This window comes from Prorops nasuta, unplaced genomic scaffold (genome assembly GCF_024137725.1).
Source record: "Prorops nasuta isolate Cenicafe-Biocafe unplaced genomic scaffold, Cenicafe_Pnas_1.2 PNAS00024, whole genome shotgun sequence".
Taxonomy (NCBI): Eukaryota; Metazoa; Arthropoda; class Insecta; order Hymenoptera; family Bethylidae; genus Prorops; species Prorops nasuta.
In genome coordinates, this window is record NW_027116821.1 from 2,679,909 (window position 1) to 2,703,703 (window position 23,795).

Sequence of the window (23,795 nt, forward strand, 5' to 3'; positions counted from 1 at the left end):
TTTGAAGCATATATCAGAAAAATAGGGGTAAGTTTGTTACATAAAATCACTTTTCGTCGCTTCTACTAACATTCTTTAATTTTTAAATTTGTAACAATTTCGTTGATATTTCTTTAAAGGATTTTGATAATGGAAGCTGAGCAAGAATTTTCAGTAAATGCCCTGTCTGAAAGCAGGGGTCAAACGTATTGAAAGATTTGGGAAACGGATCCTGCTTTGAAAGATTGGCTTCAGCCTCACGCTTCCAACAAGAAAGCATTATGCTCCATGTGCGAATCTTCCATTTCGGCGCACTATCATACATTACGAAAACACGCTGGAAGTAAGAGACATTTGGATTTGATGAGGCGTACAAGTAGCACAAATAGTTTGGACACCGTGGAAACTGCTTTAGAAATTCAAACAAAAGTAACAAGAATTGAATTAATTTTGACAGGATTCTTTGCAGAACATAACATAGCGTATCGTATAGTAGATCATTTAATACCTATATTAAAACATTGTTTTCAGGATGTAGATGTTTGCAAAATGTTACGTTTGGGAAGAACAAAATTAACCGCGATGACAGGTGTAATAGCATCTTCGTATAATAATAAATTATGTATTACTTTACAAAAACGCAAATTCAGTATAATGACAGACGAAAGTACAGACGTCTCCAATGTTAAAGTAATTTGCATTATTGTTAGATTTTTCGATGCAGAAATACAAAGTATTCGTTGCGCCTTATGGGATTTAATTGAAATTTATAGAGATGAAGATAGCAATGAAACAGCAGAAAATTTATATAACAATATTATTAATTCATTCACTGTTTGCAACATTCCTTTAGAAAATATAACCGGATTTGGTTGAGACGGATGCAATAGTTTGATGGGTTCACATAATTCAGTAGCGTCTAGATTTAGAAATGATTGTCCTAATATTACTATTTTGAAGTGCATATGTCATACTGCACATTTATGTGCGAATTATGCTTGTAAAACATTACCACGTGAATGTGAAGATTTAGGGCGCAATATTTATAATTTTTTTAAACTTAGTAGTAAGCGGCAACACCAATTTAAGGAATTTCACGTTTTGTTGGATGCTGAAGTGCATAAAATGTTATATAGTGCTCAAACGCGATGGCTTTCATTAAAAGCAGTTGTAGATCGAATTTTAGAGCAATGGGAGCCTCTTCAAATGTATTTCACACAGTTGTGGGAAGAACAGCATTTACCAGCAGCAGAGATAATTTACTCATCCATAACTCATCCATTCGTGAAATGTTATTATTTGTTCTTAAAATGGGTATTACCAAAATTTACAAAATTTATTTGACTATTTCAGTCTGAAAAAGTTATTATTCCATTACTTTACAATCAAGCAGCAGCATTATTTAAAGATATTCTAATTTGTTATATGGACAATAGCTATGTTCTCAGCACGAATGTGAAGGACATAGATCCTGATAACGAGCTTCATTTTCTACCAATAAATGAAATTTATTTAGGTTTAAAGGTAAATACCGAATTGCAGAAACCCGAGATAATACAACAAGCGGAACATGTACAGAATTTTCGTCTGAATACGTTTAATTTTTTGAAAGAAGCAAGCAGAGAGTTATAAAAACGTTTTGATTTTAATGATTTACGTTTGAGAGATTTGGAATGTTTTATTCCTCACAAATCTATTGATCCCCAATTTCATGTAACGGTACCAACATTAACTTCTATTTTTGAAATGTTTCCTCGTAATTTAGATTCTTCCTGTTTCACCAGGCAATCAGTAGATGATGAATGGCGTCTACTACCTTTCGCACAGCTACCACTCGACACTACAAATTAAAAGTTAATAGATGTTTTTTGGGTTAAATTATTCAATTATGATGATATTATGGACCTACAAAAGTACACGAATTTATCTCAATTTGTTTTAAACTTGCTTTGCTTACCTCATTCAAACGCTGAGTGCGAACGACTTTTTAGTAAAGTTAATTTAACGAAAACGAAAAACAGGAAAAAAATGAAGACAACTACATTAAAAAATAATTTGACTGCGTGGGAATGTGTTAAGAATAGTGGTACTTGTAAATTATTTGAACCATCCGCAGATATGATAGATCATTGCAATCAAAGCATGTACAATTTTAATACATCAAATACAGATAATGAAAATGAAGGTGTTTCCGATGAAGGTTCAGAATACTTTATGCTGATGTAACGCCCGTTTCTCAAAATTGCGTAATTTACTGATATTTCAATTATTATCTTAAATTTAAAAAGAATATATAAATTTGTAACTTAATCTATAGTTTTTATTTGAATCTTCGATATTTGAAAATTCTTTAAATTTGTAAAAATGTTATATGCTTTTAAATAAATAATGTTTATTCTTACAATGTTTTTCTTCATCTCATTTTCATTGCATAAAAATAATATTTTATTTATAAATATATAAAAACAAATAGCTAGATTTCATACAAAAATTATTAATATTATGAAGCACTGTTGAAAATTTATTCAAGATCGGTTGAATAATTTTTAAATGAGAGCTTATGTTACTTCCTAAACTTTGAAAAACTATACATCATATTATTATTTTATTGAGTTTCTGTTATATGCATCATCATATTAATGACGAAAATAGCAGCTAATACAGCCAACGAAGCTAGCCAAGGCGCCAAAGACCGATCCTGTTAAAATGGAATTTCAGCTTATCAAAGTCTTAACAAAGATAAATTTTTCTCGATTGAAACTTCCATAAAAGACATTACTCTTCATCCTAAGTAATTAATAATATGATTTTATGTGTACTCAGTTAATTGGCATACGATTTTCGGCACAAATCATCAGTTTTGCAGGTACGGTAATCGAAATCTTTTAATTTGCAAGTGACTTTTCATGATTGGTCAACGTCCTTCCAAATTGACCAATCATATTTAGTCATTCATTCTCGAACGCATCTTAGGTATACTTCCAGTTGAAACTACAGTTTGTAGTCTAGACACTTGCTATACCACGTAGAGTAGTATATTTTGTTCTCGCCACTTACTATGCAGCGTAGTGTAATTCAAAATGGCGGACTTGGCAACGCTGGTTTAGGCGGCAAGCAGCAGAATGATAAGCGCTAACGGCCGTATTCATACGGCCGTATTCATAGTCGGTCCTTAGTCCTTGGCCGTGTTCCGTTATTGACTGTGAGTACTGAAAATCTATAGTTTATGTCACGCAAACTATAGATTACTAGTATTCACAGTCAATAACGGAACACGGCCCTTATTGCCTGGTTCCCATACATCGCAAATGTTGAGCAAAGTCGTGCTAAACCCTTTAAATTTTTTTATGTTATTCTTTTCTACTAAGATTATAGGAGCTCATACTTCAACTAGGATAATGAGCAATTATACTGGTGTAAATTCTGTAGCATACGTAACCGTTCCTACTAATGAAGTTGCTAAGAAAATAGCTCAGTAAGGAAAAAGGCTCTGTCACTTAAATGATTGTATTTACTAAGTATAATACCACAAATTGTTATTTTCAGGGGTTTGGTTAAAAGTAAATTAGCTGCATGTGTAAACATCATTCCTCAAGTAACTTCAATGTAAGTCGTCATCAATTTCTTATTATTTAAGAAAACTATACAATAATTTTACATTTATAATAATAGAATGTATTAAATTAAATATAATTTAAAAAATTTATTATAAGCATATTATTTACATATTTAAAGCTATGAATGGAAAGGTGAAATAAATGAAGATAATGAACTTTTATTGGTAAGGTGATATATAATTATATTTGTTATGAATTTATAATAATTTGTGTATTAACTTAAAAATGAATTTTTCATCTAAATTTTAGATAATCAAAACAAGAACTGATACAGTGGATGATTTAACAAAATATGTAAAGTAAGTTAATGAGAGAGAATTAAAGTTAAAATATTTTGCTTTATATATATGCTCTTTTATAATGAAATATCAATAACACTTTTAGACAAAATCATCCGTATGAAGTTTGTGAAGTGATATCATTTCCTGTAAGTATAAGTTTCCTATTTTAATTTGTTTTTATATTTCAGTAAGCATAAACAATTGAATTTTTAATTTCTAGATACAAAATGGAAATGAAGATTATTTCAAATGGATGAATGACATTATCCCACCTAGAGATAAAAGAGAAGAAGGAAAAGAAGTTTCAAGTTAAATTTAAAATCTTATGAACAAATTTAATTTTTTTTACCTTTTTGTCAAATATATATTATAATAAGCTAATATTGTCTTAATTATAATTAAAATGTACTCCTCTCACAGTATATAGAAAAAATAATTATATTTCTTATATCTTAAAAGATAAAACAAAAATCTATTTATATTTGGAGAAAGAATTAGACTCTTTAGCTATCATATTATATTAAAAGCATAAACCTTACCACATATTACTATTATTTGGCAGTTTGAACCAAATAGCTTTCTAATGCTGATTAAATTAAAAGAAAAAGTGTATAATTAGCTTAACGTAAGCATAGTTTCTCAAAAAAGAGCATAGACTAGTGAAAGATTGTTTGGAAAGGATAAAAATAAGAAAGAATGAAAAATGGAAGCAATAAATACATGGAACAGTACAAAATAATTATGAGAAAAAACAGAAAAGTCAAGAAAATTTATGCAGTAGCATTGCTCATTCTACAAAATAGGAGGGAATGCAGATATTGAAGAGTGGATGAGAGAAAGAACAGCTTAACAAATTGGTAGAAGTAAAGATAGAAAAAAAAGGAAGTACAAGGAGATGGAGCAGATATTGCATGAGTAAATATTAGAAAGCGGATATTTGGATGATAGAGCTAGAAAAGAAGATGAAAAGAACTGGGAAATAAAAAGAGGAAACAAAATGAATGAATGTAGTTATGCATGGAACATAATGTGAAATAAAAAAACAGGTTATGCAGGAAATGTACCCATTACTGTTTCTTTAATTAATAAAATAATATTATAAAGAGTAGATGGATTGGACATAAATGGGTAAGAGGGGGGCTAAATAATTTAATGAGTAAAATGATGTGAAATATTGTAAGCGTGAAATGTCTAATGAAAAATATTCAATATAGTTAAACATACAGCTACATCTTGTAGTCTAGAAGAAAAGCAGCAAATAAATTGTTACTGTTACACTTACTACAGTTCTCTTAAATAAAACTAATATTTCTTTTTGAGATAGTTTTGAAATTTTATTATTATAATTACTGTAAAAAACATTGTAAAAATACAATAAAAAAACTACTTTGAATAAACAAAAAGATTATAAAAATAATTGTAATTACGTTTTTATATTTGCGACAAAACGCCACAAATACGCATAGACATGGTGCCAGATTATGCTATTCACATTGCATTTTTTGATAAGTTCAAAATGATTATAAAGTAATATTTAATAAGAGTAGAACTTACCTTGACATCAAAGCTTTTAAATACTAATGTAGCTTAGGTAATCGCATAGTGACATTCAAATCATATTAGTCAAACATGCTTTAAATGTGGGACAAACAGAATGTTTCTATATAACTGAATAATAAAGCAATATATTTCACTACTATATTTGACATTGAATGTTATTTTATTATCTATATTTTTATAGTCTGTTTTCTCAAGCTTGCATTTCTTAAGTAAAGTTGATATTTCAGAGAGTGTTTTATATAACTTGTTAATAATCAATTTAATTATTTAAATGTTTACAAAGTTATCGATTTAGGCCTCTAAAAATATCGCAAAGGAACTACTACATCTGTTTCTTTTAAAATATATATGTATTAAGTATCAAATTATTTTATGTCAACAGTTTTCGAAGTTTTTCGGAATGAAATTAGAACAACGGGTTTGGTCAATTTCTAGGTCATTTTTAATTATTACAGTAGCTAATAGTGTTAAAATCGTGTCTAAAATATTAATTTTAATTGGTAGAAAACCAAAAAATACAAATAAAAAAACATAATAAAATAGCAATCAATGAATAATACACTAGCGAAATTCTCTTTCGTATTATTTTGCTACTAGTTTTGCGTATTTCATTAGTAACTATTGAATTTCGTTTGTTTTATATTTAAAGTAAGCATTTTGATTAATACGATACGAATTTGATCGTTCGATTACCTTAAGATTGATAATAATATATGGAATGTAAACAATTTACTTTTATCAAAGGTTATACTCTAACTTAACTTAGTTTTTTTTATTGCTATATATTTATTACTAGTTTTAAAGAAATAAGCGGTAATTATTTACTTGGCATCTTTTGTTAACAAGTGAAAAATATTTTTGTTTGTATTGAAAAAAAAGGTGTTCTATCAAATTTGGCTGTTTTTTCTAAAAAATTAATTAATGCCAATTAAATCACCAATTACATTTAAAAACTATGTCCTTTATAACCTAATAATTAAAATTTGTAAAATGTGTTTAAGCTGAAGTAAATTGCTTTAAGTCAACACGCATATTAAATAGAAAATTCATTATCATGAAATATTTGTATTTAAAATAAATATTCAAATAATCCCTAAATTAATGAAATTATGAAGTATATGTTAATGTTTCTAATAATTTTGATGCTATCTACCACCTTCGTATCCAGGATAAAGTAATAATAAAGCAGATGATAAAGACTTGTTTATCTCCATTTTAAAATCTTTCTCCAGATTATGCCTGCATGAAGGACAATAAAGCACCCCAGAAGAAAAACTTCGTTTCAAACAAGTGTGACAAATATTATGTGCACAAGTAGTTGTTACTGGATTATAAACCAATTCTAGACAGCATACACATGTAAATCTATTAAAATAGAAAAATTAATTGTAATAAACATAAATTAATATATTTTAAAATGGATAAATTACCTTTCTGTAACAATTTTTAAAAAAGCTGACTTTCCATCTATTAAGCTTGACCGGCATTCATCCCACAATTTTTTATTAGTTTCATCTTTCTCTATGAATTTTAGTATTTCCTTGTCTAATTGAAATTCCTCGCGTCTCGATCGTTTTTTGGGGGGTTCATTTTTTTTCAAGGCATCAATGATGCTTTCTTCAAATAAAACATTACGTTTTTTGCTAGTGCTATTGGCTTGCTTCTTCTCCATAGCTTCAAGATATCCCTCAGGATATATCGGTTGCAGCCCAAGTTCAGCAATTCTTTTTTTCCCTTCTGCAGTCCAAGGTGCTGGAGCTGGATCGTCTCTTCGCAACACGTATCGCCATACACGAAAACCACTGTTACCTGTATGTGGATAGTATCTCACTACTTTGTAAATACCATCATACCTATTGCCTTCTTTTGGAGCATATTTACTGTGCTTTGCAAGTTTGAAATTTCGTACCACTCTAACAGGAATCCCTTTTTTCCAATCAACTGCTGTAGCACCATTTTCAGCATCCAGCTTAGCATTACAATTTAAAGCCAATGCCTTGTTCATTCTGGTTAAAGTTTGATCACAGCTTTGCTCTGCTGTTCTCTTATTTCCTGATAAGTCTCGTCCACCAGAACCTGTATACAAAAATTCATTGCCATTGTCCACATCATCTTCGTATCCACCTGATAAAACAAGTGAATATGCACAATCACTTTCTCGACCATGAATTCCTGCTACGTGCGGCCGATGTACTCCAGCTTCGGAAACTTGTACCCTATATATCCAGCATGTGCCAACTTCTACACCAGGAATAGAACCTCTATGGTTAGATGGAACAATACTGCATTCTTTTGTTCTACCTACACAAGCCATTCCTTTACCCCAATCTCGTTTGCTACTTGTATTATCATCTGTACTACTTGGTTTCCTTTTAGTTTGTTTCAATTTTTCTCCAGCCTTAACAATTTCATTCTCATCATTTTTGCATTCTGGGCAATACCAATAATCTTCTTCTGGAATTGCAGTAAGGGGTGGATTTAAACAACTTAAGTGATAAGCATAATTACACTCATCACAGAGTAATAGATTATGTTCATCCTCCTTTCCAGCACAAATTTTACAACCACATTCTTTACATTTCTTACGAGGATTATCCAAACAGGATGTACAAGTAGCTGCATATCTTCGTTTCTTCCCATTACTTTTCATACGCTCATCATCATCTGGAGTTCTATCTTTCAAAAGTTCTGGAGTTTCAATCTGGAATACTTCTCCTTTTGTATCAACTGTTCGAGCTTCAAGCTCGTGTTCACTATTAATATGAATTGTCCCAGTTAAAATTTGGACTCTTCGTTTCTTAACAATATCTGATATTGTGAAGTCATACCATAGACCAACCTCTTTTGGGTCATCAACATTATAATTCACCATTACTTTTTGACCTTTTTTTAACTTTTCAAAGGATATAAGTTTTTTGGCTCGAGGTCGAATTGACTTCTCAGATACATTAAATGAAGGAGCCTTGTCATCAAACTCCCATTTTACTTTATATATTACTTGCTCTTCTGATTTCAATATTTTCTCAATAATAGCTTCAAACCATGCACCATGTGCATTATCAAGACAATCAATTGCATCTCCTATTTTATAAAATAAACTCTCACCTTCTGGAAGATCATCGTCACTTGCTTCTGTCCCTTCAGTTTTCTGATCTGAATTGGTACTAGTGCTTAAGGATGCTTCAGTTTTGGTGTTTGTTTCTTCCTGTTTTGATCTGATCATTAATTGAATAACATCATTTAAATTGATATTATAGTCATATAGCTTATAGCCATTTTCTAATTGTTTCCCACGAAAAAATAATCGTTGGAAATCTTGTTCAACATTTAATTCTTTTTCTATTTCACTCTGAAATATAAAAACAATTTTACTTATTAGTCATTTAAATTTAAGATTAAAGTTTGACCAATTATTTGGTTCTTGTTAACCAAAAGAAGATAATTATTTTATCAGAGTTATAATAAATGAATGTAGATTTAATGCAAATAAAATACCAATGAGATTTACAATTATAAAAGCAATAAATTAGTATTAAATTAATGGTTTGGATTTAAAATAGTTTACTGACTATCATATTTACCTTAAAGTCTTCTACTTTCGTCAATTTTGAAATATTTATAATAGCTTCTTGCTTGCCATCCATCGTTCTTACTTTGACGTACATTTTTAGGCTTTCTTATAAAAACGTGTGAAGTTCAAATTAATGCAAAAGTGGGCAAAAAATGAATTTCGCTTACAGTAGGAATTTCTAATTAGTATATTCAAAATAATTTCACAATTGTTTGTTCTTCAGGAATAGAAATACTGAAGCTACGCTTTTCGATAGCTGGCAACGTGTTGTCTAATGATATTGGTTTTGCTTTTACTGTCTGGTCACTAGTGTAGTTTACGTTTTATTTCCAGCTATTGCTATGAGCTACATATGAAACCTATTCTACCATTTATATTGTAATATAAAAAGCGTTACACACAATGACACAAATCTATTTATGAATACTTTACAAATGCTACCGAAGAGAGATCAGAAATGTACAGAAACAGCTGGTATATATATATTTAAATATATACAATTGTATACTAAACCTACAAAAATTGGCGCCAGACCGGCAAGCAAGCACAAAAATATTTTATGGAACAGCTGGTAACTTATTTTATTTGGCGGGAAACTCCACTACTGCCATAAAAAATAAAACCCTATCCAATTCCTATTCTTGAGAAATCTTCAGCAAATCAATTTTCAGCTTTTACGGAAAAATGACAATCATTGGTAATTTTTTATAACTAGTACCTTATTCTCTGCATGGATAGATTGGAAAACCATTGTGGTAGCAAATTGGATTGGTGGACATTGGCCGTGTTCCAGAATTTACTCATTTGACAAAGATAATAAACGATGTCCACAGTACATACATAGTACATACAGTGAATTTTGGAATACGGCAAGTGTCGCCGGTCCCGGAGGTCCCGGACCACCGCTCACCACGTGACTCATTTTCGATTTGGAACAATATAATTTGTTGACCAGTCTTTTACGGATAATAGCGAGCTAGGAAAAACTAACTTTTTCGGACGATTTGAAAATCTCAGATAAATTTAAAAATCCTCCCGGACGTCCCCTTAGGGTTGATAAAAAAGGACAGATGGCAACCCTAACTAAAAGGAAGAATGTGATTGACAATGATGTAGCTCAAATAAAAAATAAAAAAAAGAAGCTAAACAATGATCTCTATAAGCCTCCAACGGTTGAAGAATTAAACCAGTTGAAAGAAACTCAAAATTTATTTCATTCAAATTTATTCAGATTGCAGATAGAAGAATTATTAAATGAGGTAAAGCTCAAAGATAAATATAAAATTTTATTCGACATTTGGTTTACAAGTTTTAAAGAAGCAGTAGAATCTATCAAAGAAACTGATGAATGTAGTTTTACTGCTGAAGATTTGAAATTAGATTTAAATTTATGTATACCTTTACCTAGTATTCCTAATGAATCAAAAGGAAAGTATAGATTTTTAAAACCATCATGTATCAAAGTTATAGGTTCATATCCTCTTGATGCAACGGTTGGTCCAATTGTTACTGTTGATGTAACAGTTGAAATGCCTTCTAAACTTATTCAAAACCAAGATTATTTGAATTGTAGATATATTAAGAAGAAAGCTATTTATTTATCTTATATAGCTGCTATAGTGAATGAAGGTATTGCCATGGAAAAGAAATTTACTGGTGATGCTCTTCGACCAATACTTAAAATTATTCCAGTTGGAAAGTTAAGTAAAAAAGTTGTAGTAAATGTACATATATCACTTGAAGAAGGAGCTTTTAAGTTGAATAGATTTTTACCTGAAAAAAATAATATTAGGCCTAATTGGCTATTTCAAAAGGATATAAAAAAAGGTGATAATTCAGAGCCAACACCATATTTTAATTCTATTATGCTTGGTGATTTAATAATGACAAGGATAAATGCTGAAAGCATTCAGAAAATAAAAGCATATCCAAATTTAAGAGATGGAATCATCTTGTTAAAAGTGTGGCTGAAACAACGACAATTAATTAATGGTAGTAATACTTTTAATGGTCATATAGTGACAATGTATATTCTATATCTATTGCAATTAAAAAAGTTAAACACATATATGAGTAGTTATCAAATTGTGAGAATTGTATGGAGCTGTTTTGCACAGAGTGATTGGACAGAGCAAGGGATAACCATGTGTACTAATAAGGAACAAGAAAATAATGTAATTAAATATAAGGAGCATTATGACTGTGTATTTTTGGACAACACTGGTTATCACAATTTTGCAGCTTTTATTTCCAAAGATACTTTTTTTTGGATCAAAAGAGAAGCTGAAATGTCTTTAAACCATTTAGACAATGCATACATCGATTCTTTTCAATCTTTATTTATGAAAAAAATTCCATTTTATCTGGCATTTGATCATTTAATAATATTTCATAACTCGGAAAATTTAGAAACAATTTTTAATACAAATTCAATCAAAGATAAAATCGATTTAGGAAAAAGCAAAAGAAGTCAGGTGGTAGGTTCTTTAACAAAATTTTTACAGAAAGGGTTAGGTCACAGAATACACAGAATATGTGTATCACCTTGCAAACCAAAAGAATGGAAATGTACAGAGAAAGTACCATGTCAGATTGATACCTTTCTTATAGGATTGGAATTGAATCCTGATTTCTGTTTTGGAGTAGTTGATAAAGGACCAGAAGCCAACTTGCCAGAAGCAGCTGAATTCAGAGAATTTTGGAGTATAAAGTCTGAGCTTCGTCGTTTTCAAGATGGGTCTATTCGTGAAGCTGTTCCATGGGGAAAAGGTAAAACTCTTTATGCGAGGAGAGTAATTTGCAAAAAAATAGTCAATTTTATCCTGACAGAGAAGCTTCATTTATCAATGAATGATTATAATTATATATCGGATCAAGTAGATGAAGTTTTATTGCTTAAAGCTGTGAAGGTAACAAATTTTGCATATGGAACTGGAGAAGAAGCTACATTAAAGGTAATACAAGCATTTGATGCATTAGAGAAAGAAGTAACTTCTTTGAACGATATTCCATTGTCTGTGAATGGTATTCATGGTTCCAGTCCAGTTATTAGATATGCTGAAGTATTTCCACCCTTAGCTACCAATTATAAACCTAATATAACAAACATAAAAGAAGGAAAATATTACCTAAAATTAAATGAAACAACAAAAGTTGCACCTAGATATGTTCAACCAATTGAAGCTTCTCTACAGTTATCTACTAGCGGGAAATGGCCTGAAAATCTAGAGGCAATCAAACAAACAAAGGCTGCTTTCCATATTCAGATAGCTAAATGTCTCAGAGTGCAATGTGGGCTAAGAGCACAAGGAAACTATGACTATATAGATGTTTTTAAAAATGGATTTGTATTCAGATTAAGAATTGCACATCAAAAGGAAATTGCATTTATGAAGCAGCAAATTGGAGAGGATGGAGTAATTAAATATAGAGATACAGAAGAGTCTCTCAACTTAGAGACTAAATTATTTCATTTACCAAAGTTGAGCAGTGCTTTGCATGGTTTACATTTACAGAATCAATCATTTGGAGCTGCTTGTTGCATAACCAAGAGATGGTTGTCAGCTCAATTATTAGATGACTCTCATATACCTGGAATAGCAGTGGAACTACTCTTAGCATCAATGTATCTTATACCTGAGCCATACAAACCAGCTTATTCACCACAGGTTGGTTTTCTAAGACTTTTAGAATTATTCTCACAGAATAACTGGAATACAGACCCTATTATTGTAAACTTCAACAACGAAATGTCAAGGGAAGAGATTGTCAAAGTTGAAACTCTTTTTGGAACATCTCGAAGTACTCTACCTCTCTTATTTATTTCAACTCCTTATGATCAACAAAAATCATTGTTCACCAGAAAAGCTCCTAGCTATATGATTTTAAAAAGGATTAGCTCTCTGGCCAAAGCTTCTTTGCAACTATTTGAAAATCAATTATTGTCTGAATCTGTTAACAACTTTAAGGCTATGTTTAGACCTCCCTTAACAGATTTTGACTGTTTAATAAGATTGGAATCAGCAATTAACCCTAGGAAAGAACAAGCAATTGATTTGGAAAAGGATCAAAAGCTTATTCATTGGCATCCCTATAAAGAACATTCAAAACAAATGATACCTGTTATTGATTTTGATCCTGTACAAAAATATTTGGAAGAGTTAAGGGTAAGTCATAATAAAAGTAATTAAATGTTACACTTAAATATTTTAAATTATTGGTCTGTTTTTGTTTAAAATCAATATATTTATATTTTATAAAATTATAATTATTGTAGGCTGCTTATTCCGATTTTGCACTGTTTTTCCATGATACATATGGAGGAATGGTAATAGCTGTTTTACTGAGACCCGACGCTTTAAAACCAAAAGAATTCAAGCTCTCTGATGTTCAATGTCATAAATTGGATAAAGATGGAAAATTAGTTTTAAACGTACCAGCAATGATTGAAGATTTTTATATCTTGGGAAAAGATATTGTTAAAGCTATAGAAATACCACATCAAAAGTGTTTACTTTAATGATTGTATTTAAAGAAAAAATATATCGAGGACGTAGCATTGTGTAAATAAATGTTTCTTATCATATCATCTTTATCGCGTTTTTATTTTATTATTAGTTAAAAAAATAAAAATAATAATAATTGTTTTTGTTATTTCTTGGGTGATTATAAACATAAGTAAATTCCAAGAAGTTAATTATCATATTTACCAGTGCTCATTTTCATTTGTCATGCAACGATTATGCCCAAAAAGTTTAATTCAATGTTCAAAGAGAATTTATTTCTTTCATAACGAAAAAATTATTTTTCCGAATACCATTCATGATGAAAATTTGTTTACAAACAGAAAAACAGTTTAACGCTAATACTGAAAAATCAAGGATTATTATCATATTGAAACAATTGCATTATAAACTGATAATATATTAGATAATCATTAAGTATAATGTAAATAACAGATAAACCTGTTTATATTCTGTAATATTTTCACTTAAATTGTTGTAAAAGATTTTCTACACAACGATATTTTTTCTTTGTAATACATAGAAAAATAAATAATCTAAAAGTGCAATTTATTTCGATATAGAAAGCGTAATATTGATAATGCAGTTTAAACAAAATGACTCAGTAACGTTATAAGATTTATCTTCAATTGAAGAATAATGATAGCGTTATAGGAATCATATGTCATTTAAATTATAACTGGAGACAGTGGAGGCAGAATACGCAAAAACTCAGTTGGAAGTAAACCTCAAGTTACTAAGAGCTTCACCGATGCTTAGTAAGTACGAGCAACAATTAATTATTGACAGTCTTCTTGCATATATTTTGAAAACAATTTAAATTTATCAATAACTGTTAAACTTAGAATTTATCATATTTTCTTGTATAAATTTAATGGTTTCATTTTAACACTAAACGTACCGAGGATTTTTTATACATGCGTGTTTACATTTAAAAAGGTCAAATTGATCGGCAAATGGTAGCTTTAGTGTTAAGTGAGAATTGAGACAAAAACAAATTCAATTAAATGGGTTTTCTATTAAATAAGTGAAAATTTGGAGCACCAATCTCGACGTAAAAGATACGTAGCCTCTTTTTCTTCCTTGGTGTTTTTTTTTTAATTACTGATTGTTTTAAAACAGTGTAGTGCCATTTGGTATAACATTTTACAAGAGTTTAAAATTATAATCAAGTTAAAACAATATTACTTGTTTAGTTCAATTTTTCCTACTACTGAGTACTGCTTTACTGCAGTCAGCCGATAGTCGTCAAGAAATTTTACTTTCCACTAAGCATGGTGTTATCCATATAGAAGTAGAATCGCAGTTGATAAAACTAAGAATTCAAAAAGATGGTAACTATAAATTTAAAGTCATTTTTGATAGCATACATTTTAAAATAGAGCTTGTTGAATAAAATAAAAACTTAACGTAGATGGAACAGATACAACTAATGTGCTTCGTACTAAAACGGCGGATAATTTGATGAGTCCATTGGAGATCGATGAGAATTGCGAACAGAATTCAGTTTGTATAAGGACAGGAAATTTACTGCATACAATTATTCGAGTCAACGCAAGCTCCGAAATTATCAATATAGAGCGCCAAGTACCAAAACCAGATGGGGAATTGGTAGACTGTTATGCTTTTGGTAAGAATGTTCAGTGGTTTGGTGGACCACAATTGAGATTTCAGAGATGGCCGATTCAAGACATGTATTATGAAGAAGAGCCTTATTTACCAACGCATCCAGTTAATATGGCATTGTCAGAGCGTTATTGGCTTTCCAGCAAAGGCATTTATATTACCGTCAATGACTCGATACCTTTATTCCTGGATCAGAATCATTACAAGGATAAAAATCTCTGTCTAATCGCTAAGAACAAGGCCCCGTATCAAAAAAGACCGACAGTAATTCTGAAATATGAAATTGGTGTCTTTCCTAATCCTAGAGAAGCTCATAAAGCTGTAATTAGCAGGAAATTGGGAAAACCAGTTGGAATACCAAATTTAAGAATGATCAGATATCCAATTTGGTCCACTTGGGCTAGGTACAAGGCCAATGTTAGCGACACAGTTGTCAGAAAGTTTGCTGATGAAATCCTTGCTCACAACTTCAACAATAGTCAACTGGAGATAGACGACAATTGGGAGACTTGTTACGGCTCGGCAGAATTTGACAGTAAAAAGTTTCCTAATGTCACTGGCTTGATTACTGATTTGAAAAAGAAAGGATTTAGGGTCACACTATGGATTCATCCATTCATCAACGAGAACTGCGAGCCCGCTTACACAATTGCTCGTAGCAATTCTTATTTCGTTAAAAATCTTAATGGAAGTATACATACTCAGTGGTGGCAAGGTATAACTGCTTTGAATAACAAGTTTTTTTAGAACAACTAATTAATGAAAACTTAAGCTGTTCAAATTTTATCTTGAAGGGTTGAATGCTGCAGTAGTTGACTTTACAAATTCCAAGGCTGTAGTGTGGTGGGTAGAAAGGCTGAAGAAATTACAGTCTCTTGGAATCGACAGTTTTAAGTTTGATGCTGGTGAGGTGTCTTGGCTACCCGAAGTAGCTTCTTTAACAGGTGATCTGATGCTTCAACCAGGGATTTATACCAGGAACTATGTTAAAGTTGTAGCCAACAACTTTGATGATAATATCGAGGTTCGGGTAGGCTGGGGTAGTCAGAATTTACCAATCTTCGTCAGAATGATCGATAAAGACAGCAGTTGGTCCTGGAACAATGGTTTGCCGACTTTAATCACTACATTAATACAGATGAATCTCAATGGATACGTACATGTGCTTCCTGATATGATTGGGGGTAATGGCTATCTTGATGGTTCACTTAATGGAACAGTTTATCCATCCAAAGAGTTGTTCATCAGATGGTTGCAAGCTAATGTTTTCATGCCATCCTTACAATATTCATTTGTTCCATGGGATTTTGATAATGAGGTATATGTATAGATTGTAAAGCTTAAAAATTTCCGAAAAATGTATGGGAATGACACATTATCAGATATAATGTTTTTGGTTTCAGACACTCGCAATCAGTAAAAATTATACCGATTTACACAGTCAAGTGACCAATTTGATTGAAGTCGTTATGCGTGATTCAGTCAAAAACGGTACTCCAGTAAATCCTCCTATCTGGTGGGTTGACCCTTCTGATGAGGAAGCATTCAGAGTCAATGATGGTAAGATACAAAATTGTAAAATTTATAAATTTTAATATTTAAATGACTTATATTTATCAAGAATATTAGACTTAATATTATTATTTTTATCAGAGTTCCTGCTAGGCGATTATATATTGGTGGCTCCGGTGATAGAAGAGGGTGCTGAAAGCAGGGATATATATCTTCCAGAAGGAGAGTGGCTTGATGGGACCGGTAAAATATATCTCGGAAAAAGATGGATAAAAAATTACAAAGCTCCCTTGAACGTTTTACCATTTTTTATACGTATAAGCAATTATACTTCTCCTTATATATCCAATTTTGTTAAGTATTTCTCTTCGCTTCCGTAAACACATTTAGCGAAAATAATGAGTGTAGACATTATAGAAAAATATTTTGTTAAAATAAAACATATAATTTTCATTTATTTAATCAGTCTTTTGTGAAATGGTTATTAATTGTTAAGTAGCAAAGATCTGATCTCTGAGTTTAAATTAACGATAATTGAGTCATCGATGTTGTAACTTCCAGTTTTTAGCAGAGTATCTCGCTCTTCCATAAGTTTCTTTAATTTTTTTTCATGTTCCGTCGAACTTTCCACTTGTTGCTTACCTCGACTGACCGAAGAGTCATATTCATCTGGTATGTTAAATATATTTTCGTCTTCTTTCCATTGAAGATTAAGACTCGGCTTCATTATATCAACCTCTTTTTGAATTTGATCGAGAAGAATTCTGTCAGTTGCGAGAGCTGTGGTATCGGTACTCAACATTTCTTCAAGACTAAAACAAAATTGTTAATTTAAAAAGTTTTTTGACTTTTGCGTAATTACCCGCCCAAATATTTTATAGTGCCTTTTATTATACGTACTCTAAATTTTCTAATTCTTCCTTACTAGATTTTATCTGGAATTCCATTACTTGTTGATATTCTGTTGTTATTCTATGAATCTCCCTAACTGCTTTGGCCCACTGCTCTTTAAAAAAAATTTTACTGTTTTGAGTACTATGCAATTTTTCTTTAAGAAGTTTTAATTCTTGATGTAATGATGACGTTTCATCTTGATCTAATAAATCTTTTTCTAATAAAACCAATTTTTCATTTTGTTTCATAATAGTTCTTTTTAATTCATCATTTTCAGTTAAAAGTGGTTCAATTTTTGCTTCAAGCATAGTATTTTTATCTTCCAGAGTACTTATCTGAGACAAAAAAACCGCTAATATATTTTATTATGAATCTTAATTCAACAAAATTATATTTATTATTTTATACCTTTGCCGTAAGATCGTCTTTTAAGGCACAATAAATTTCCCGGACTTCCTGTAATTTAGATTCATATCTCCACTTCAGCTCTTCATTAGCTTGAATTAATTTAGCTTCTTTTTCCAGGTTCTTTAACCTTCTACTTTTCAAATCTTCTGTAGCGTTGTTTAAACTCAACGCTAATGATTTACATTGCTCTACGCTGTTTGCCAGTTTAACTTCAAGATTCTCTTTTCTCTTTTGCCATTCTTCAGCAAGTATATGTAAATGTCTCTCTTCTTTTTTTTTCAACTGAAACCATTTATAAGAAATAATATATATAGACTATTATTTACAATTTATATCAAGAGCATACCTCAAAATTAAACATTTCTTTTTGTCTCTCTTTCCATGTTTCAAGTTCATCAACTATTTTGTATGCTAAGCTATCATCTAAAATTGGTGGTCCAAAATTTTCCGCTAAATGCGATAATTTGTAAATTATATCCTTTGTGAAAAGACTCTTATTAAAATAATTTTGAAAAATTCAGAATAAAGTACCATGTGCTTTTCTTCCTGCCTTATAATAAGGGCCTTGATCTTCTAAATGAAGCATAATATCAAACTTTCCAATGTGTTTCTTATTAGCATCAAACAATGGGGCTTCATATTGACATTCAAGCTACAAACATTATCTAATTAATATATTACAACAATTACATTAAGTTTTGCTAAAGTACCTTGCTCTGGTGGAAAAGTCTCACAACATCAAGGATGCATTCAGAGAAAATAATGTTCTCAATTGATCCTGCATCATGTATTGTCAATTTTGGTGGAAAAGCCAATAATAAATTTTTTATCTCATTTACCACAGAAATAAATTGTAATTTGCAACCAACATCCTGAAACTTTACTTTTTCACCAGATGAAATTGGCAATTTTTGATAGAGTGTTGACATAATTTGTGCCTTTGGATGATGAAATCTACATATTGAAATATCATTTTTATGCTATTTTTATAAAATGTTTAATTAGTTAAATTATTATTAAAACTTACCTAAAGTTAATATCTTTAATTTTTAAGTTAGTAGATAACAATGTCATGGCATTTAATTTTATATGTAAGCAATAACAATGATAAGCTTCTGCACTTTTAGGAGATTCTACACAAGCACACAAATGCTCCTGTTTCTGAAGCATGTGGTAAGATGTTGAGTTGCAGATTTTTAAAGCTTCATGACTTCTCAAATCACTGTTATGTGTATTGTATTTCATTAAACAATTGCTGTTACAAAGTGAAATATTTTGACCGCAATCTCCATATGGATTTCTATGAGATTCAAGTTCAGGAAGTTTCTGCAAAATAAGCTAAATTAACAAGAACCCTTTACTACAAAGGAATACTGTAATAATCACGCACAGAATTCAATGAAAAATTTGGATTATTATAGAGGCTAAAGGGATCTTCATTACACACAGAATAACTTTCACTATGAACAGACTCAGTCAAATTTTGTTGTTCCATTGGATTTAAGTTCATTCCGGCATGTGTCAGCTTAATTACTAAGTCAATATATGGCTTATTTGTATCAAATAAAAGAGTATCTGGTGATTCTCTTGTTAAAGTACATTTCTGTTCTATAATTGTACAGATATTTGGGCTACTATTATGAAATCCTCCAATATTTTCATCAGATATAAGGGAACGTAGGTCAACCTGCGATCTGCTTATTAAATTATTCTGATAATGTAAGGATAAAAATAGGAATGGATTTTGATCCAAATAATTTTTTAATTCATCCAATGAACTTTTAATTTTTAAAATAACTTTCTCACTACACAATAGATTCTTCTCATGGTTCTGCTCTATTAATTTTACAGAAACATCACTGTTAAAAATTGTGTAGCAAAGAGTTAAATTTCTTCTTTCATTAATAAAATATTTGGCTGGTAGCAAAAAATCAATATTTTCTAAAAAACAAGCTGTGATGCTTAATAAAAATAAATCTAATGAAGTATTTATTGAACCTAATTGTATAATGTGTTCATTTTGTGCCAGTGCAGGTGTTTGACTAGGCTGTAAAATGATATTTGATTATCGATAAATTTTGACAAAGGAATGCCATAAAAGCTATTACCTCAATTGTTAAATTAGGTTTGATCTCTTGTTCTTCGACACATAAAGCAAGAAATAATTCAGGCTTAGGTGGTTTGATATCACTTTTTAATCCAAGCAATTTATGCCAAGTATATTTGACGTTTGTACTTTTATTTCTAGGCACAATTTGAGCAGAACGTATACTTAACAATGCATATCCAACTTTGTCTTTAGTGTCATCTTCTTTAAATGCAAAACATTCTAATTTTAGTGTAACTTGACCAGATCGCAGTCTATAGAATATCAATTGATTACTTTATATCCATATTATAAATAAAAATTTATTTGTGCATATACTTTACTTTCTTAAGGTAATTTTATCCAATTCCCATATTAAATCTGTAGTATATTGTGGATTTGCAGAAGCTTCTATAGCGTTGGTTTCTAGTAAATGTCCATTTAAGCTTGCAGTTAAGGATGTTGAATGCAAAATTTGGTCAAAACCTTTGCCTAAAAATTTAAACTTATTTACGTCAGTGGCATGCAAGAGAATATTTTTAAAAATAAGTTAATATATTGCTTGAAACCAACCTTCTTTAATACGAAGAACAACTTGTATATTAGAACTCGTTAATTCGTCCATTATATGTTGATTTAAAAAGTAAATAAAGTAAGTAAGTAAAAAATATTACTTTTAAAAATACTGAACGTGTATCAAAGAGAGCTTGGTGGTTTAACTTCGCTTCCATGGTAACGAAAGCCGCACGATCACAAATAACCTTGTTTAATATTAAAACATTTAAAACCAATGAATATAGGATATAACTTTGAAAGTTTGAAATGTTACACTTGGAAAGCGCAATTAGTACATATAATTTAAAAATACAAATTTATAACATACGCTCGGTATTTATTTATAATTTATAGTACATATTGGTATAGTTTCATCCCGTCATTTAAAATCGGAGATTTAAATTTGAATTCGACCAATCCGATAGTACAGTTGGGTGCAGAAATCTTGCGTCTGGCGAGGGGAAGCAGGAATCAGAGGGGCGGAGGGATTTCTAGTGAGTTTGTCCGTACTCCGTCCGTAGCTGTCAATTGGCGCGATTAACCCTCAATTTTGGATCGTAAACAAAAGTAATATTTTCGGAAAACGATTGCGGAAAAGAAGGAAGGATTTTCATACATGACAGAGAAGAAAAAATATATCAGATAAGTATAAATTAATAACACAAAATGAAAATTATTGTGAATTTATAAAGAAATAAACTTTGTGGTTATTTTATTTCTGTTACAGGCTAAATCCTATTTTTCATGAATTTTAATCGCAGAAAAGAAATACTTAAAGAACAATGAATGAAAAGGACTAATTTATAAAACCTTTGTGTGTGGCCCAATAGTTTCAATAATTGTGACATAATGTTATAATAGTGAATATGTAAGAGAGATTGCTGCGTTACAAAGAAATTTTATTATAAAATAATAATGATGTTTAATAATATTTTGATTCCTATTATTATAAATTAAAGTTAGTTCAATGAAAATATTATTTTAATTTCTTCCTTAACCATACACAATTTCTATACGTACGTAGTAATTAGATATTCTTGCAGAACCTATCTTTAAGCTACTCTAACTAAATTGCAACTATTTTAAATCTACAGCTCATAATTATTTACTTCAATGATTCTTATTATTCAAAGTGAGACAAATTGCGTAGAGTTTCTGAAAATTTCTTATTAGTCTGTCACATTCTTCGACATATTACCTTTCATGATATTTATATGCCTCCTTTGCACTATTTTCTTCTAGTCTATAATATATAACAATAATGTTATTTTCAATTTTAAATACATGCAGATAAGATGATTATGTTGATATGTAATTAATTTTATAAAAATTGGAATGATTGTTAAACCATTGTTTTATTAAATTTGGAAAATTGGCATTGGAATGATTGTTAAACCATTGTCTTATTAAATTTGGAAAATTGGCATTTGAATGATGCTATTTAAATTGGGCCTCTCTTCTGTGAGATATGTTTTCATAATACTTGGATAGATAAATTCCTTAAAAGTTATATGTGTATTACACTGAGTTCATCTTATTTTTTAGCTTCAAGTAGTTTTCCAGCTATGGGTTTGAATATACATTTTGAATATAGAATACTCTTATTTCCTTACTCTTATTATAATGTTGTCAGGATTGATAGAAAGATATTTCAATCATCTGAAAATGATAGGATATACTTATGACGACTGGATAAATAAAGGTTTTAGGACAGATAAGTCTCATGAACAAATAGGAATAATAAAATAAGTATTGCATATTGGGAATGGATATCCAAATATGTAGCTGGAAAATATAATTTGAAGCTAAAAACAAGATGAACTCAACAGTATACATAAACATATTGGTCGACAATATCCTCTCAAATTGAAGGAAAATATATCATGTGGATGAGGTGCCAAACATATTTAAGTACAATAAGTCCAGTGTCCATTCTTCAAATTTAATACAGCAATAGTTTACCAATCATCCTAATTATTATAGAAATAATTAGACAGCAGAATAAGCATATCTGAGCATATTTGAAAATATCTAGAGAATTATTGGTATATGTGTTCAAAACTAGAAGAAGGAATAATCAAGGCAAATAAATGTCATACGAGATGTGGAAGCATGTGAAGTACGGATGAATAAGAAATTAGCAGAAACTTTATACAAATAATCTCACATTGAATAATAAAAATCATTGAAGTAAATAGTTAAGAACTGTGGATTTAAAATAGTTGCAATTTATTTAGAGTAGCTTAAAGATAGGTTCTACAAGAATATGTAATTACTATGTACGTATAGAAATTGTGTATGGTTAAGGAAGAAATTAAAATAATATTTTTATTGAACTAACTTTAATTTATAATAATAGGAATCAAAACATTATTAAACATCATTATTATTTTATAATAAAATTTCTTTGTTTACGCAGCAATCTTTCTTACACATTCACTATTATAACATTATGTCACAATTATTGAAACTATTGGGCCAAACAGAAATGCTTTATAAATTAATCCTTTTTATTCATTGTTCTTTAAGTATTTCTTTCCTGCGCTTTAAATTCATGAAGAATAGGATTTAGCCTGTAGCAGAAATAAAATAACCACAAAGTATATTTCTTTATAAATTCACAATAATTTTCATTTTGTGTTATTAATTTATACTCATCTGATATATTTTGTCTTCTCTGTTATGTATTAAATCCTTCCTTCTTTTCCGCAATCGTTTTCCGAAAATATTATTTTTGTTTACGATCCAAAATTGAGGGTTAATCGCGCCATTTGACAGCTACGGACAAACTCCCTAGATATCCCCTCGCCCCCCTGATTTCTGCTTCCCCTCGCCTGGTGCAAGATTATTGAACCGAACTGTATGATGGGTTCACATAATTCATTAGCATCTAGATTTAGAAATGATTGTCCTAATATTACTATTTTGAAGTGCATATGTCATACTGCACATTTATGTGCGAATTATGCTTGTAAAACATTACCACGTGAATGTGAAGATTTAGGGCGCAATATTTATAATTTTTTTAAACTTAGTAGTAAGCGGCAACACCAATTTAAGGAATTTCACATTTTGTTGGATGCTGAAGTGCATAAAATGTTATATAGTGCTCAAACGCGATGGCTTTCATTAAAAGCAGTTGTAGATCGAATTTTAGAGCAATGGGAGCCTCTTCAAATGTAT

General features: G+C 30.2%; 5 protein-coding genes across 7 annotated transcripts; 3 read left to right on the top strand and 2 right to left on the bottom strand.

Annotated features, from left to right (window-relative positions):
• Nucleotides 1-3,187: 3,187 nt before the first annotated feature.
• Nucleotides 3,188-4,258, top strand: LOC136781924 (divalent-cation tolerance protein CutA). Its single transcript, XM_066740952.1, has 6 exons — nucleotides 3,188-3,454; nucleotides 3,526-3,585; nucleotides 3,715-3,760; nucleotides 3,846-3,895; nucleotides 3,981-4,023; nucleotides 4,098-4,258. Exons 1-6 carry the CDS (start codon nucleotides 3,288-3,290, stop codon nucleotides 4,188-4,190), a joined length of 459 nt encoding a protein of 152 aa, XP_066597049.1. The 5' UTR covers nucleotides 3,188-3,287; the 3' UTR covers nucleotides 4,191-4,258.
• Nucleotides 4,259-5,349: 1,091 nt separating this feature from the next.
• LOC136781921 (E3 ubiquitin-protein ligase UHRF1-like) lies at nucleotides 5,350-9,526 on the bottom strand. The gene is made up of 3 exons (XM_066740950.1): nucleotides 9,019-9,526; nucleotides 6,868-8,786; nucleotides 5,350-6,802 (listed from the first exon to the last, which is right to left on the bottom strand). The coding sequence occupies exons 1-3, from the start codon at nucleotides 9,100-9,102 to the stop codon at nucleotides 6,583-6,585; spliced, it is 2,223 nt and encodes a 740-aa protein (XP_066597047.1). The 5' UTR covers nucleotides 9,103-9,526; the 3' UTR covers nucleotides 5,350-6,582.
• A 356-nt stretch (nucleotides 9,527-9,882) lies between these two features.
• Nucleotides 9,883-13,804, top strand: Mat89Ba (nucleolar protein 6 Mat89Ba). 2 transcript variants are annotated; one of them, XM_066740947.1, is made up of 3 exons: nucleotides 10,144-10,267; nucleotides 10,473-13,174; nucleotides 13,285-13,803. In XM_066740947.1, the coding sequence occupies exons 2-3, from the start codon at nucleotides 10,538-10,540 to the stop codon at nucleotides 13,525-13,527; spliced, it is 2,880 nt and encodes a 959-aa protein (XP_066597044.1). In that variant the 5' UTR covers nucleotides 10,144-10,267; nucleotides 10,473-10,537; the 3' UTR covers nucleotides 13,528-13,803. The 2 variants fall into 2 exon arrangements, with proteins under 2 accessions (XP_066597043.1, XP_066597044.1); XM_066740946.1 differs by having other exon boundaries at nucleotides 9,883-13,174; nucleotides 13,285-13,804.
• A 327-nt stretch (nucleotides 13,805-14,131) lies between these two features.
• On the top strand, nucleotides 14,132-17,126 carry tobi (target of brain insulin). The gene is made up of 6 exons (XM_066740951.1): nucleotides 14,132-14,289; nucleotides 14,728-14,865; nucleotides 14,946-15,872; nucleotides 15,952-16,475; nucleotides 16,561-16,717; nucleotides 16,811-17,126. Exons 1-6 carry the CDS (start codon nucleotides 14,283-14,285, stop codon nucleotides 17,047-17,049), a joined length of 1,992 nt encoding a protein of 663 aa, XP_066597048.1. The 5' UTR covers nucleotides 14,132-14,282; the 3' UTR covers nucleotides 17,050-17,126.
• A 27-nt stretch (nucleotides 17,127-17,153) lies between these two features.
• On the bottom strand, nucleotides 17,154-21,631 carry LOC136781920 (centrosomal protein of 120 kDa-like). 2 transcript variants are annotated; one of them, XM_066740948.1, is made up of 12 exons: nucleotides 20,941-21,630; nucleotides 20,631-20,818; nucleotides 20,402-20,549; nucleotides 20,080-20,332; nucleotides 19,362-20,018; nucleotides 18,999-19,297; nucleotides 18,682-18,925; nucleotides 18,503-18,623; nucleotides 18,318-18,421; nucleotides 17,972-18,253; nucleotides 17,570-17,898; nucleotides 17,154-17,481 (listed from the first exon to the last, which is right to left on the bottom strand). In XM_066740948.1, exons 2-12 carry the CDS (start codon nucleotides 20,680-20,682, stop codon nucleotides 17,154-17,156), a joined length of 2,817 nt encoding a protein of 938 aa, XP_066597045.1. In that variant the 5' UTR covers nucleotides 20,683-20,818; nucleotides 20,941-21,630. The 2 variants fall into 2 exon arrangements, with proteins under 2 accessions (XP_066597045.1, XP_066597046.1); XM_066740949.1 differs by lacking the exon at nucleotides 19,362-20,018 and having other exon boundaries at nucleotides 20,941-21,631.
• Between the last annotated feature and the right edge of the window lie 2,164 nt (nucleotides 21,632-23,795).